The sequence below is a fragment of the Passer domesticus genome, chromosome 4 (genome assembly GCF_036417665.1).
Source record: "Passer domesticus isolate bPasDom1 chromosome 4, bPasDom1.hap1, whole genome shotgun sequence".
NCBI classification, from domain to species: Eukaryota; Metazoa; Chordata; class Aves; order Passeriformes; family Passeridae; genus Passer; species Passer domesticus.
Window position 1 is genome coordinate 47,336,581 of NC_087477.1, and position 16,343 is coordinate 47,352,923.

Sequence of the window (16,343 nt, forward strand, 5' to 3'; positions counted from 1 at the left end):
GGGTTCTGCCCCTTTGCTCCATGCTGGTGAGACCCCACCTGCAAAACTGCATCTAGCTCTGGCACCCCAGCACAGGAAGGACTTGTTGGAGCAAGTACAGAGGAGACCACAAAGATGATCAAAGAGCTGGAGCACACCTCCCATGGGGAAAGGCTGAGAGAATTGGGATTGGTCAGTCTGGAGAAGAGAAGGCTGTGGAATGACCTAATTGCAGCCTTCCAGTACCTGAAAGGAGCCTAATAGAGAAACTATAAGAGCATGTAGTGACAGAAGAAGGGGCAATGGCTTCGAATTGAAAGACATTAGTTTTGATTAGATAATAACAAATTATTTACTGTAAGGATGGTGAGGCACTGGAACAGATTGTTGAGAGAATCTGTGGTTACCCCATCCCTGAAAGTGTTCAAGATCAGGCTGGATGGAGCTCTGAACAGCCTGGTGTAGTGGAAGGTATCCTTGCCCGTGGCAGAGGGGTTGGACCTTGATGATCTTGAAGGTCACTTCCAAGCCAAACCATTCTGTAATATCATTTAAACAGTATGAATTTGGACAGCGCCCAGAGGGGTTAAAGCAGGGTGAGTGTTTCCAGCATTATTTTTTTTTTTACACTTTAGTGATCTTACTTGAGAGAGCCACGTAATTGTATTGATCAGCAACCATATAATGTACAGTATTAATCATGTAACTATCAAATATAATATATGCTGAAGGAAGTTGTATTGGAGTTGCATGGCCAGGTTTTCGTAGCAGGAGGGTTACAGAGGTGGTTTTGGATGCCTAAATATTTTTAGCCTTTTTCAGATTTGTAGCTTTATAGATTTTTAATATATAGTTACATAGCTTCAAGTACTTTTCCTGTCCTCTCTCACAGTTTAGCTATGTGCACATATAGCCATATTTGTGCACACCGGAAAGCTTTAAATTAAAGAGTTGCTTTTTTTCTTATCATTCTTAATACTGTTTGGAAAGGTTTTGTCTCTTGATTCCAGGCAACATTTCCTGTGAGAAGCTGCCAGAAGCTTCCTCCATGTCCAACAGAGCCAGTGCCAGCCAGCTCCAGGACTGATGTGCCACTGGTCAAGGCTGGGCCAATTAGAATTGATGCAAACCCCTCTATGACAGCATATTTATCAAGGATAAAAACCAAAAAAATTTATTGCACAGATATAATTGTGGCCAAAGACAAGTGAGGTAGAAATATATGAGAGAAACAACTGTGCAGACACCAAGGTCAGTGGAGAAGGAGGGGCAGGAGGTGTTCCAGGCACCAGAGCTGAGATTCCTCTGCAGCCTATGGTGAAGACCATGGTGAAGCAGCTGTGCCTCTGCAGCCCATGGAAAGACACAAGGATCCAGATATCCACCTGCAGCACATGGAGGAGCCCCATGCCAGAGCAGATGGATGCCTGAGACCAGGGTGTGATCCTGTGGGAGGTCCATACTGAAGCCGGCTCTTGGCAGGGACCTGCAGACCCATGGAAAGAGGAGCTCATGATGGAGCAGGTTTTCTGGTAGGATTTGTGACCCTGTGGGGAACCCACCTGAGAGCAGGTTGTGCCTGAAGAACTGCACCCTGTGGAAGAATGAGCCACACTGGAACAGTTTGTGAAGAGTTGTTGCCATGGGAGGGACTTACACTGGAGAAATTCTTGGAGAACTGTCTCCTGTAGGAGGCACCCCACACTGGAGAAAGGGAACTTGTGTGGAATGAACTGACCACAACCTCCATTCTCTGTCTCCTTGCTCTCCTGGGCTGTAGAGCCCAGGATGGAGGGAGGACTGAGGGGAAGGTGTTTTTAGGATATATTTTACTTTTTCATTATTCTGCTCTCATTTTGTTAGTAATAAGTTCCATGAATATCCCCAGTTTGAGTCTGTTCTGCCTGTGAAGGTATTTGGGCAATGAACTTTCTGTTCTTATCTCAACTCGTGAATCCTCCGTTGTATTTTCTCTTCCCTGTTCAGTTGCAGAGGCAAGTGACTGAGAGGTTTTGTTGGGTGTCTGGTGTCCAGCCAGGGTCAACCAACTACTTAAAAATACACATTTGACAGGGATTTATGTGAGTGTGTCTATTGTCGTTGTTACCTTTTCTGTGTTCTTTTTGAGACAAAATGTTCCTCTGCCGTATTACGAGTCCCATCCTCCTGTGACTCCTTCATGTGCATAGTGAAATGTACAAACTCCCAGAACTTGGGACATAGGGACAGAAAGACTTTCTGGTAAATTGTACTTGGCGTGAGAAGAAATCTTTAATTAATATTTTATGCAGTAGCTAAATTCCTTCCCTGATGTGTTTCAGATAATTAAGTGCTGCCTATAATGTAAACTATGGGATTAGACAGCAGGTGTTTGCTTCAGGTAGTCACAAACTCTTTCAAAAGACTTTGAAATATCAATATCAGTTAAAAAGTCTTAGTGGGAAGTTAGCTACTGTGGAGATTTAATGGAAATTTTCAATACAGTGCCTTTGTTCAAAGAATGATATCAAGTTATCATTCAGCTGTGACAGAAGATAGTCACCGGGATGCTCCAAGAATCATGCATCTCCTCTTCTGAAGCCCATGTGTACTGAAATTATAGTGCAAAACCCTGTGCTGTTTTCTGAACAGTGCTGATTTTGTCAGACTCCTCATTTGCTGTATGCATGACATACCTGCCAAGGATTCTGCTTGAGGCAAAACCATCCTGCATTTGGGTTTTTCATCTCTTCCTCTAGCAAGCCTTTCCTAAATTTCTTATGATTTTTATTGACTCTACTCTTATTACATTAAATTATTTTTTTCTTCCTTACTTTCCATACTTCAAAGGAAATACTTTAGTATTTCAACCATCTGAATAATTGCTAAGATAATGAGTGGTTATTGCAGTTAAACATCCAGATTAAATGAGTTAGCAACAGACATTGTCTGATGGAAGGGATCTAAAATTTGTGAAATGATTTAATTTAGAGACATTTTAATTTAAAAATTTGAAAGTAATCAGCTAACATAAAATAAATGCACAAAATATAGTACATCTTTAATTTTTTCCCAGCATATAATGTGCATAATAGGTTTTTTACAGTTATCAAATTGTTATTTGCTAGCTTTTTAAGGAGTATACGTACACACACACACACACACACGCACACACACACACATATATATATATCCAAGAGCTAGGAAATACTTACAGTGGATTTATATGCAATATTTCATATGAGCAATTCTTTCCTTTTTATCTGTGATGTTCTCAGAAAAAGGTATGTTTCACTCTGGTCTAACTTCCTGCTGACTTAGCTGCAAGAAGATCATGGTAGAATAACTGATCAATACTAATGCACATTTTAGTGACAACACCATCAGCAGAAAAGACCCATAGGTAGTCCCTGACGCTATAAAATGTTGACTTGGATATACATACATGATACTGCAAGTTTGTGATAGAGTTTCTAAAGTTTTTTATATTTAATAGCATATTGCTTTTTGCAACACTGTTTGTTTTTACCCCAAAGGGACATAAGAAAGAAGACACTTTAGACTATTTTTTAAAATACGTAGCAGATATGGGAAGCTTTTGGGAATTTTCAAGGAGGTTTTGTAGAACACAAAACAAGAGCAAGCCCTGTGGAAAAGAACCCTTTTGTTGGGAATATCTCATGCAATCCTCTACAGGCACTTAGTCATTTTCTTTTTATTTTCATCACCTCCTACAAGGTCCTTTTTGTGAAATTTAATTTCAACAGAGAGGTACTGAAATGCAGTGCTGTTCTTTTACACACAGACTGCTACTCAGTGTGTAATTCTGCAGGAAATAGTGGTGAAAATATTTTACTCATTGTTATAACATTGCAGTGTAGCAACACTGTTATAAAGTTACAAAGAAAAATCAGTTTTGTTCCAATCCACATACATTGCTATGTAAACCTTGTGTTTGGTAATCTGGTTTTCATTTTGCCTTTAAGAGCTGGGAGGAGAGAGGGGTGAGGGAAAGGTGTTTTTGAGGTCTTAGGTTGCTTCTCATTATTCTGCTCTGGTTTTGTTAGCAATAATTAATATCTCCAACCTGAGTCTGTTTTACCAGTGATAGTAATTGGTGAGTGATTTCTCCTGGACCTAATCTTAACTCATGAACCTTTTGTTATATTTTCTCTCTCCTCTTCTTTTGCAGAGGGGAGTCACAGAGAGGCTCTTGTGGGCTGAGGCTCTTAGCACTCAGCCAGAGTCAAGCCTCTATAGCTACTTTTATAAATAAATAATAATTTTTATTTATTTAATTCTCAAAATCAACGACTGTCCTTCACGTGCATTCCTCTTCATGGACGGTTAGGACAGGACTTGATGCAAAAGGCTGAGTCAACACTCACAAAGTGGGAATCACATTTTCTAGGTCATTGTGTCTTCTATTTTCTATAGAAGAGCCAAGACAACCACCCTCAACCAGATGTTTGACCTTCAATCATCAAATTTTCAGTGAAATGCCTCCCAGGCACAGCATGCAACTTCCATTCTTGTGGCCTTTCAGACCTTTGGTTCCAAAGTTGGTCCATTCTATGCAGTCTGTGCATAGAATGTCTCTGTCTATGCAGAGATTTCTTTATCAGTTTGAGTTTCTCTGATTGAAAGTCCAGTCCAGTGAAAATGAGCCCAAGTAAGAACATGGGTAAAACAGGTGAAGAAGGTGTACAGACAGGCAGCTGCTCTCCTGACTAGATTGTTTTAGAGACTGTCTGACAGAGACATTATTCATGGTAGGTAGCAATGTACACACAGCTGAAGTGCCATTTCTGATTTCTTCTTTTCTAAGCATTTGGTTTTGACAGTGATAGTCATAAGGTGAATTTTATTAGTTTTAGATATGGTGCTGGCATTATTTTTTCAAAGAAATTGATTTATGAAGAGTATTTGATGAATTTTCAGTTTTTCAAGGTTCCTTACATCAAAAACAAAATAGTATCTTCAAGCTGGCCATAATAATAATATTTGCCTAAAAAGGAGGCGAGTTTTTGAAGATCATAAAATCAACACTACAGATAAGCATTGACAATTGCAAAAGCATTCATGAATGTGACAGTTTTTATTTTTATTTCTGGTCAGTTTCTTTCACATCTTAGCTTACTTTGACTTTATGTAAATAGTGCCAAGCATAAAAGGCCATTCCTAACATGATGAAAAATGTTTCTTAGTTTAGTACCTTCCAAGAGATTGATTTGGATGTGTCTATGCATTTTATTAAAGGTAATGGCCCCACTAGTCGACTAGTTTCAACATTTCAACTAATGTCGAAATTTAGTTTTGGAACAGTTTTCAACCACTTTTTAGAAGACCTTATTATCATCTGTCTAATTGCGCCTCTTAATTTCTTAGATGAAATGTCAAATATTATATGCACGTGTTCATGCTGTAAATCTTTGATTATTTTACTTGTTCATGGTGAACAGACATGAATGCTGTTCTATTTTAGTATGCTTTTATTGCTTTGTCACACCAATTGCAAAGGGATATATCTGTTTCATCATTTTTAAAAAGGTTAAGGTGACCATTAATCTCTCTTGAATGTATGCTGCACACAGTATCTACTTTAGTGCATATCCATTACAGAACCAAATCTTTGCACATTTGATCAAAACCAAATAGACCTCACGACCTCTCAAGACCCCTTGTTTGCCTGAAAATTTAATGCAACTCTTTTGTTATAATCCCTTTAGTATATTCAGTGAATTAGCTACCAGGTACTATAAGAGTATCTAGATGACAGAATAAATAGATATGCACATGTTCTTCTCTACCAGCCATGGCTTAGTTTAAACTGTGCTAACAGTGCTACTTCAGTGAAAGAGACTTCTAATTTGTAGACTCGACTCTTGATATTCCTTTGAAGGCAGAAACAGGATTTACAGTTTTCTTCATTAATAATGGTGTCTCAGGGGAAACAAAAAACAGCTTTGGTATGTGGAACGTTGGCAGCTGCCAGAAATCCTCAGATAAAGTTCTTCCACTGTCCATTTCCACCTGTGTACACCCAGCTCTATTTCTGAGTTATGGCGAATGTTGTGAGCCCCCTGAGGTTATCTCTTGCAGGTGAGACAGCTGCAGCAGTAGGTGGTGAGGAGACCTGGAGCCACCTTGCAGCTATATAATGGGTGCTATCTCTGGAATGCCTCTTACCTGCAAGAACAGATTTAGTTTATGGAAAATCCATCAGTGGGTGCTGGAGATTTGGCAAGAGACAAGTCAAATAAATAAATAAATAACAGCCTCATGGAGCATGAAAGACACTCTTGTGAATTGGAAGGGGAGGACACCCTCCAAAGAAGCGAGTCATTGGCGCAGATATTTGCAAAGTACAAAGCACAGAACTGTGTGCTGCCTCACAGATGTGACAGCTCAGGGGCAGAGTATGGTTTAATCATGGCTGCATGCAGTAGCCACATGTATATGATCTCTGCTGGGAGGATTCTACAAGAGCATCTGCTTTTCTGTTTCTCTTTGGAGCCCAGCTGGCTCTTTGTCAAACCAGTGCAGATGCTTTCTTATCTTATTTTCCAGCAGTAGTATTTTGCTTAAATAATCTACTCTGTAGATGCCTGCAACATTGACAAGAACAACCTTATCTATTCTTGCTTAGGTAATCGCTGGGAATGGCAAAGCAATGTGCACATTGCTTGTTTTGCAATCTTTTTTTTCTCCTAAGTATTCTGTTTCCATTGAAGTGCAAATAATACTTTGCTTTACATTGACCATGTGAGCTCTAGAAAAGAAGACTCACAAATACTTGAATTTATTTAAATATGTTTTCATGTAGTTGGAACTTGTTAAAGGTGTAGGAGAATTCCAAAAATAGTTAACTCAGGAAGGAGAAAATAGCACAGTTTATCTATAACTGACAGATAGTACCAGCCAAAGTAATATTGTTCTGTTTTTCCTATTAAAAAACTCAGCTGGCAAAGCCTACTTTTAAGAACAAGGAACAAAGTCAAGTACAGCATCTGCCATTCAGTTTTGGAAGGCACATCAGTACTTGCTCTGGGATGTTGGATGGGCTTGTCAGTTTATAAAAAAAAATCAGCCAAGAAATTGCCTTATATGTTATTATAGTTGTAATTAAAGATAATGAAAAGTTTCAGACATTCAAAGTTTTCTTCTTAGCAAGAGCCATATATGCGACACTGAAGAAAAGATTGAACAGTTCAGGCTCCTTTTCAAATTGAACTTGTTATATCATCTTCCTCTAGAAGTTAAAAACAGGAAGGATCCCTCCTGTGCTTTTCAGCATTTCAGTTGCTTTGCAAGCATAGTAAGCATGATATGCTGCATATCCATAAACACAAAAGGGAGGACATGTCATCAGCATTTTCAGCCTTATTTATTACCAAAAATGTCACAGGGATTAGCGGGCTAAGTAAATCTATGCTATTACGAGTAAACATTTCATATCCTGCAAGAAAAATATTCATTTTACTTCAACTACTTTCTCTTCTTGCACAACAGACTCAGTTATGACTAATTCTTCATCTCAGCTATCTATTCATTGCCCTCTGTATTTCATTCAGAATCCCAGGGGTGTCTTATAAAGGCTAGATTCAGAGTTGCTTAAGATTTACCCTGGAAAATGTAAAAAGAAACAGAAAACATATCTACTCTCCAACCTGTTTTATTCCCTGAAGGGGTCACTTTCTGATCCATGAGTTGTTTTTCTCTCTGTTTCAAACAGAGGAAGTCATTAACCCTGAAATTTATCTTCAGTTGTCTTGTGCAGTGAAACAGGTTCAGACAACTGAATGCCTCTTCAAGTCTTCAGCCTGTGTCCCCAGTAAGCATTAGGAGACAAAGATCAGCTTCAGCTGTGATACTTGTCCTTTCAATAACTTCTCATTTTTTTTTTTAATACAGCAAAAAGGAAAGAGAATGTTTATGGCAGTATGATATTCCCAATATGAAAAAGTCCTAAGATTTTTCATGACCTTTGTTAATCCTATTGGAATAAATTAAAAATTATTTTTTTAAAAAAGAGCATTAAAAGCATTCTCCATCTCAAAGGGATGTAAGTCAGGATTTCCTGATACTTGATAACCGGGACTCTTCAAAAGTTTCCTTCATGGAAGGACAACTTTTGGATGAATGAGAAAATGAGAAAATAAGAGTCTTCCAGTTAACTTAAGCCCCTTGAAAAAGAACAGCAAAAAGACCAGTTTTTTGCAGACTGGCTATGCAATATTAAACATCAAAAACACTGACCCAAAAAGCACTCTCATTCTTAACTGTCTTTTTGGTGGTTTTTCCTACTTTTACTTTCCCCTCTGTACATAAAGCTTTGATGAAGAGGAATGAAGGGACAGACCTAGAGACAGATTTACCTGATGGTACAGCAATCAAGTTATATCTTTATCAAAGTGACATCCGGCAGAATGCACTGAAGATCAGTTAACAATATGGCAAAAATACTTCACAGATATATAGTGCTGCACTGCAGAGAATGATCAGGGACTGGCTGTTGCAGAAGCAAGGTGAACTCTTTTGATCAACTTGTTGGCCAGAAAACCCCAATAATTTTCTTTTTTCAACTGGGAGTTATGTTTCTTTTTAAGACTAGGAGGCTAGCTCTGATGTTGCCTTTTTATTATTTATTTCTTACTTTTATTTTACTTTGGACGTGCTGATCACTTCTAAAATTTAAAACTGATTTTACAATTCAGTAATGGAGAATGCTTATTTTTTTTAATTGAACAAAAGGAGCACTCAGTACAAGAAAAGTACTTCCAGTCCAGCCCTACTCATAGTGCTTTTTGATTGCTCCTGGAGATGTTCTGTGGATGAAAGCTCCTGTCAAACTCAGTGAAATGACTGACAAGGCCAAATTGGCATGCATTAAGGGAAATGACAAGAGAGAAGCTTAATCATGCCTGTACCAATAGATTGAAGCTGTTTCAGTGATCACACTGCCATCCTGTGTGTCAGTAAGGTTTCACTTTCATCTCTGTAGAAAAAGCTGTGAGGCAAAAAGGCAATTGGCCTTGATTGCATGCCGAGAGAGCCAAACAGAAAAGCAAAGCTTTCTTGGCACTGGTAGCATAACGGGTCACACTAATACACTCTGCTTTGTTCCACAAAACAAATGGGTAAATTCTAGTAAAATACAGGAATTAATTCTTTTTGCATGAAGAAAGCTTTGAAGTATATCTATTGGCTCTCTCAGTCCCTATCCCTGACCCAGTTCTGTCAAAAAAAGGTCAGTGGTAAGTGTGGAATGCTGTTAGATGAACAAGAACCAGCTGAGTAAACATCAGGTTGGTCCTATATAACGGCTATTGGTACAACGCTGTTACTACAACTAATATTAAATATAAGCTACTAATTAGGGAAAGGTTAGCCCAGCCCTCTTTCACAGTTCCAAGTGAGTTCATTGAAAATCCAGCATGAAGAATTTGGGTTTCTCCATAGCCACTGCCTATACTGAAGGCTCAAAACCTCTCTAATGAGAAATTTTGATCAACATACCTGGCAAAACTTTAGTTTTTTGGGGCAGTATTGGAAATACAAGACTCCAGCTTGCCGATAAAATTCCTGAGTGTCTCCCCCTGTCATGCTGATTTTTTATATTTTAATGTGCAGGATAGTCATGATAGAAGCATTATTCTGAGAAGTTGGAGGCTGCCAACCATACTACAAGACAGCTTTGGAAGCAGATTTTATTCCATGACTACAGCTGGCCACCCTTCAAGTATGGGTGGATGAACTCTAGGCTGAACAATATCTTCTCGAATATTGTTCCTCTGTTTCCTTTATTTCCTGTAAGTATTAATTAGCCTTACTATTAGAGTAAAATAATCTCCATGGGACCTCTGCTTTCCTCCAACCCTTTACTAAATTCATAGGAGAGTTGAAAATGCTAAAGAAGTACTGATTCTCTGTGTTTTGAGAGAGAAAAGGAGTTTATCTGGAGCCATTCTCAAGCCTAGTTTCAGTCCTCCATATGGGACAAAGCTCAGATAGAGAGACAGAATCATAGATAAGACTTATTTGCTTCTCTCAGTTTTGGCTGTCTTTTTGTCTCATTACCACAGGGTTGGGATGCGAGGTGAGGGGGGCAGAATGTTGGTGAATTTCTCCTATTGCTCCTCAGTCCATTCTTGTATTTCGTACTTTCATTTTTCTGTTTGCAAATTTTTCCCTTCTGTCTCCGATCTAAGCATGGTTCCCGTTTTTTTATTTCTTTGTTCTTTAGTTTTGTCTGCTGTAAGAGACACCAGCATTCAGAGGTATGATCCCTCTTTTTTATATTAAGTCATCAATGATTTTTACTTACCATATCTTCAACCTCTCTTTCCACTTTATCAACAAATTACCGTCTTTCTAGATACTATGGGACTTTGTCACAATTTGGCTTCTCGGCCTTCTACTTTCAATTTTTTTTGACTTATGTTTTTTTCCTATTATTTTTGACCTGGTATCATTCATTAAGCTGTCTCCCCTTTATGGCATGGGATTGTCTTTACCTCTTGCCGTAAAACTGCAGAATCCTTCTGCTGGATGGTGGCTATTGGAACATCTCTCTCTGATATCTTTTTTTGTTCTTTCCTACACTAACTGATGCTCCTCATTTTCTATTCTCACTCCAGTCACCACGGCTTTTTGCTACCCATTTTTAATAGTATTAAGATCCTCAGGAGGTTTCTAAAGAGTGGTTAGAGCCCTGAAGTGTCTGATGTGTTTGTAGACTACAATGCTATTAAAAACATATTTTTTATATATTATGAGAAAAGCTATGTCAAATTATAAGAAAAAATCTTTCTCTAAGATACAGCAAAAAAACCTATACCAAATTATTTTCAGATTACATATAATATATGTAGTACATTAATAGAATGAGTTCTTTATTAAGACAGAACCAGCTTTCAAAGGTGACAATCCCTAAAATCTCTATGCATTAATTGTAACATGCATGACTCATTTATTGCTGGCAACCTGAACTGTAGCAGGCTTATGCAAACACAAGGCTGTAATAATGCCCAGTAGGATTAGGCTATTAAAAGTCCTAGTTGATATCTCTTTTATTATGAAGACTTTCAACAGAACTTGGGAATTTTGGATTATATGTCCCACCAAAATTCAAGACCAAAGAGATTTGTCTGAGATTCTGCCACTTCGACATTTACTAAATTCCCAATCCTACAGAGTCATTGTAAGTGTTAACAAGTACTTAAATGAAGTTCAGGTCTCACTCATGAGTCTTTTTCTTTCATTAACCTTAATGGGCTGTGAATCAGAGCTATTGAACAATGGCAGTGAGAAATCAATTACTTATTATAATAATAAGGTATGGTGTGTGAGACAGAGGCAGACCCTTCTCTTTAATTTTATGCCTTTCTACATTTCTCAGGTCCATTTTTCACTTATAAGCACACAAACAGTAAATTCTGTGGGTTCAGAAAAGCACAGACCAGACTCAGAGAAGAGTCCCTTTAAAGTGGTAATGAAATCTACCTAACACATATCATGTTCAATGAATTAGCTAATAATATATCTTAGTAGGTGGTAAATGAGCTAATAAAATATGTAATATATTTCTATGTTGGAGTCCAAAACAAGTGTTAAAATAACATTTACCTTTATGTTTTAGTAATTTGTATAAGCTGCCTGGTGGGAGGTGAGTGTGCCGCACTATTAAAAAAATTATAACAGGAAAATCTCATTATTTGTAAGTGGTATGAGAGGAAGTCTGTAAATTTTTCCCAAAAATGCACTTTAAGAAAGAGCAACTAAGCAAAAAGGTCAGCATTGCATGTTAAAATTTAACACCCAAGAACTAAAACCAACATTATCCTGTGACTTAACAAGGACTGGAGTAATTGATCATGTTAGTCAATGATCAACAAATAGAGTAAAAGTGGAACATTGTATGCTCTGAAAAAGTCATAAAAATAATAACATAATGTTGATTTGAGTAATTTTTGCTGATTGAACAGAATTATAAAATAAATTAAAATTTCAGTTTAATTCTAACTGAAAAATCTAAAGGAGAGAGTTGTATCCTATGACTGCAAATTCTGCAGGAATTGATTTGAAATGTATGAAGTGTCATGTAGGGAAGCGATGATGCTGAGCTACCTTCTGCACATTGATTTTAATGGGATTGCATTTGGGTGAGCCATCAGGATTGAGCAGCAAATGCAGGCTAGAGCTTTAGTTGGTGGCAGTGCCACTCGGCTCCAGTCTCATAGTTACTCAGGTAGACCCAAGAATAGAAGAATACTCCCAGATTTTTTTTCCCAGTATAACAAGTGGAAATATGCTCAGGTCTTTTGAATGAAGGGTCAGGTAGGTTAATATTTAATTGAACCTGCCTTGAATATTAATGCCTGGGGATGCCTGCTCAGGAAGACACACACATCAATGTTTAAATATAGTCCCTTTCCAAGAGGTTTTGAAGCATGCACTAACCTCTGAGCTTAGTAACTCCACCTGTTTAAGCACTCTGTTCTGCTCCCTTTATCCTGAAGACTGCTGCAGCTGGGACTTTTTGCGGATGATGGTGTAAAATGTAGAATAGCATCTCACAAATGAGTCAACCATGCTCCTTTGGGCTGGAGGAATGCTGACAGCAGTTCAGCTGTATTAGAAAGACAGTAGCTAGAGGGTAAGTGCCATGACTATTCCCTTTTGCTCAGGTTTCTTTATGCTACACCCAGTATGCCTTGTTCAGTTTTGGGCTCCTTGGTTCTAGAAGGGATTTGTTCAGCCTGGAAAAAAAAGTCTGTAGTAATAACTAGTTTTCCTCCAGTACTTAAGAGCTAAAGAAGAGCTATGACCAGGCTTTTCAGGCAAGTACAGTGAAATAAATAATGACAAATGACAGTCACCACAGAAGCAAGACAACAAGTTTGTACTTTTACATATGAATAATGTTTTTCATTATAAGATTGGTGAGGTACTGAACAAAGTGACACAGAAAGGTACTGGAGATTCAGTACCTTCTTTAGATTTTCTGAAGATATTAAAACTTTTACAGCACAGAGCTATTTTGAAGTATGAAAATAGCACAGACACATTTAGAATTACAAGAGTGGATTTTTAATATAATTACTAGTATTTATTGTGTGATTAGGTAATTGCAATCTTCTCTGAGTCTTTTTAATGTTGAAGACAGATAGGTCTGGATATTTCCACTATCTGGATATTCCCACCATCCAGTATACTAGTGTAGCTTTTTGTTTCAGGTGTTTATGTTATCACTTTACTGGTTTAGAACATGTCAATAAGTTTCTGGAGTCCCAGTATATAGCTAAAGCAATGTCCAGAAGGTATAATTCAAGATCATAAAACACCATACTTTGTACAGGCCTCAAAATGTAGATTTCCATAATTTACATGCCCCTTTAATTCTCAATATTATTTCGTGTTCTATTGAAGAATAAATATTGATTACTGTGATTTTTCTGTAATTGTAAGTCATAAATACTCAAAAATTGTAAAACCATTTAATAAGGAGCATTTTCTCAGAAACAGGACCATTTAGGAGAATTGAATTGGAATATTGGAATTATTTTTGTCTGGAAAAATCAGGTTGAGATTGGTTTTAAATATCTTTTGTGTAGAACAATGTATGGGTATTCCATGGAGGAACATGTGAACATAGTGGTATTGGGATTCTCATTAGAGCTGTAAGTGTTGTTACGAAATTAACTTGCTTCTATTCCTTTAACAAGTGAAGACCTAAGATTCACAGAAAAGTGTTTTCAATAAAAGAACATAGTAAAAGCAACAGTTAGCTTTTATTTGACTCATATTTCCTCTCAGTGCAATAAATTTTGGCTCTTCTTTATGGCTAAGATGACAAGTGCCTTTTAAGACATGTTGTAAATGCTCTGTATCTTTATGTAACCTTCATGTAATAATTTCTTAATACTCTTGTAGATGAATAATTACATGATTTATGAAAAGTATATTGAGGTCATTTGATAATATAACTAGTTATTAATATAAGAATATTGATATCAACTGGAGAAAGTAATTACCTGGCAACACTTAAGCAAATTCCTTCCAAGCACAGCAAGGCCAGAGCGCTCTTTCCAGAGGATGTTAATACTGTTTCAGAATTTGAGATTATTTATATCAGAATCTAATAGTTGCTTATTTTTTAACTAAAAGAAAAATAAGCACTTGTTAAACCCAAATGACACAGCTAAACACAATATTAAATGAGTAAAAGAAAAAAAGATACAGCTCATACTTAAAAAGCATCTGGAATTTTGAGGGGAAAAGAGTTTTAATCACGCCTAAAGACAATTTTAAAACACTTAGGTAAAGCTGCCATGGTTTACCGAAGTTGTAGAGTGGCAGTGGAAGCAAAAGTGAAACACCAGGTTGTTCAGAGATCTGTGCTCAGAGTGGAGGCATAAGCTAAGATTTGGTGGAAAGAAAGAGACAGGACAATTCAGGACTCCTGCTCTTCAAAGTCTTGCCTGAACTTCTTATGTGCCTTTTCTAGGTAATTTACTTGGCTATTATCTTTAGGGGTTTTGGAATTATTTTTAGGCTACAACCTCTAGACCTGTTAAAAGATATTCAGGGTATCCAGTCTCCCTAAGGCAAAGCTAACTGCCATAAAGGAGGTTTACCTATTTACTTCTTGCTTTAGCTATTTTTAGTGATTGTTTATATAGAAAGCAAGACAGTCAGGTGCCTCTCCACTTAGGGCAGACACTTCTGTGTTTTTTAAGTCTTTTAATCCAAGGTATGAAAGGGCCCTGGAATTCTTTTTTGTTTGTTTTGTGGGTTTTGTTTATCTGTTGTCTATTTTGTTTTAGATTGTCACTTTTCAGTGTAATAATGTTACTAGGGCTAATGTTGATCATTATGATTATTTTACTTCTTTCAACAATGATAGCCCTATGACTGGACAATAAAAATAGTGGAGTTACCATTTGGTAATTGCTTCCACAGAGACAGTAAACAAGAGCTTAACCCCATCTTTTCTCAAAACTGCTGGTAGCTGGTTTTCAGATAAAATTATTTGATATTTATCTAGAGACATACAGTAAGCAAAATTGTAGAAGCTGTGACAGGGAAACTCATGGAAGAAAAAGAAACCCTTACTAGGGATTTACTCATAAAACCCCCGCAAACTAGAGCCCTTTTTCCTCAAATGAGACAGAACAGCTGTTAAGAGAGGAGGAAGTCAGTGGCAATAGAATTGAAATGATGGACAAACAAATTTCAAAAGAATTGAAATTTCTGACGAAAACAAAAAGGAATTGTTCTTTCTTGTTTCAGTCTATTAAAATTACCCTGGAAAAAGTATTTTGGACTTTAGTTTGCAAAATAACCCTGCACTAGTATAGAATGAATGGCAGAAAATAAGGAAAATGACATGAAAGGTCTTATGAGTTTTTAATTAAATGAAATGAAAGTTGAGACTTTCATTTGTAGTGAGTGACTACTTGTAGCTACTACTTGTAGCTGAGTGACATTTAGAGATTTTTGGTTTTGAACTACACTAAATATTTAGACTTGAATATATAGCGGTATAAAAAAATTTGCTTTCTGCCTATTGACATAGATAGATCAATGTTTGATTAGTTCACAAATGGTAATTGAATTAAAGCTTGGAAATGTAATGGATAGAACATTGATTTTTCCTGTTGATTAATCAAGAAGCAACAATTTAGATGCTGAGATAGAAAAAAAAGTTTGCCAGAAAGTATAATTGCTACTAAAACACACATTGTAAGGCAATGACAAAATCAATAGAAGACTGAAGCCATGCAAGTCTGGGTACATCTAATTGCTCAAGATTATTCAGTCTAAATTCTGTATTGGCTTTACACTACCAATAAACTTATTGATTTCAGCATGAAATTTGGTCTGGTGCCTACAGAACACTGTACTCTTTTTTGTTTTCCTTTCTCACCAGGGGTCTTGCTGAAATCAATAGCAGAACTCACATTAAATCTCAATAATGCATGATCATGGAATATTGATACTGAGCATCAATAAGAGACATTTGTATGAAAAATGGGAGAAACAACTGAAAAATGGAGATAACAATGACAGCTATAATGATGAAGGTGTTGCTTTGCTACATTAGTTGCCTGGTTTAAATCCATTGAAAAAAAATCATTTTGCATACAGAGGCCTATGATAAGGATCAGTACTTGGATAAAGAATCCAGGAAAGCATATCTGTGTATCCTTAACTTAATTTGTATGAGTAAAGTCAGTAGAAGTCAAATTATAGTTCATTCAAGTATAAAATTAAGGATGTATAAAAAGATTTTTTGCTTGATCAATTGAAATATACAAAATAAGTAAGTACCCAAATATTTTATGCAAATGTCCTTCAAAAGCTTTGTCTTTTTCTCCATG

The 16,343-nt window shown here is 36.9% G+C and overlaps 1 protein-coding gene across 1 annotated transcript in view; it reads left to right on the forward strand.

Annotated features, from left to right (window-relative positions):
* The window catches only part of LOC135299148 (uncharacterized), a 475,254-nt gene that overhangs the window by 333,441 nt on the left and 125,470 nt on the right, over positions 1-16,343 (forward strand). Inside the window, exons 9-11 of the mRNA XM_064417695.1 lie at positions 9,592-9,706; positions 10,205-10,238; positions 12,480-12,616. Coding sequence (XP_064273765.1) covers positions 9,592-9,706; positions 10,205-10,238; positions 12,480-12,543 — 213 coding nt within the window. The 3' untranslated portion in view covers positions 12,544-12,616. The remainder of the gene's footprint in view (positions 1-9,591; positions 9,707-10,204; positions 10,239-12,479; positions 12,617-16,343) is intronic.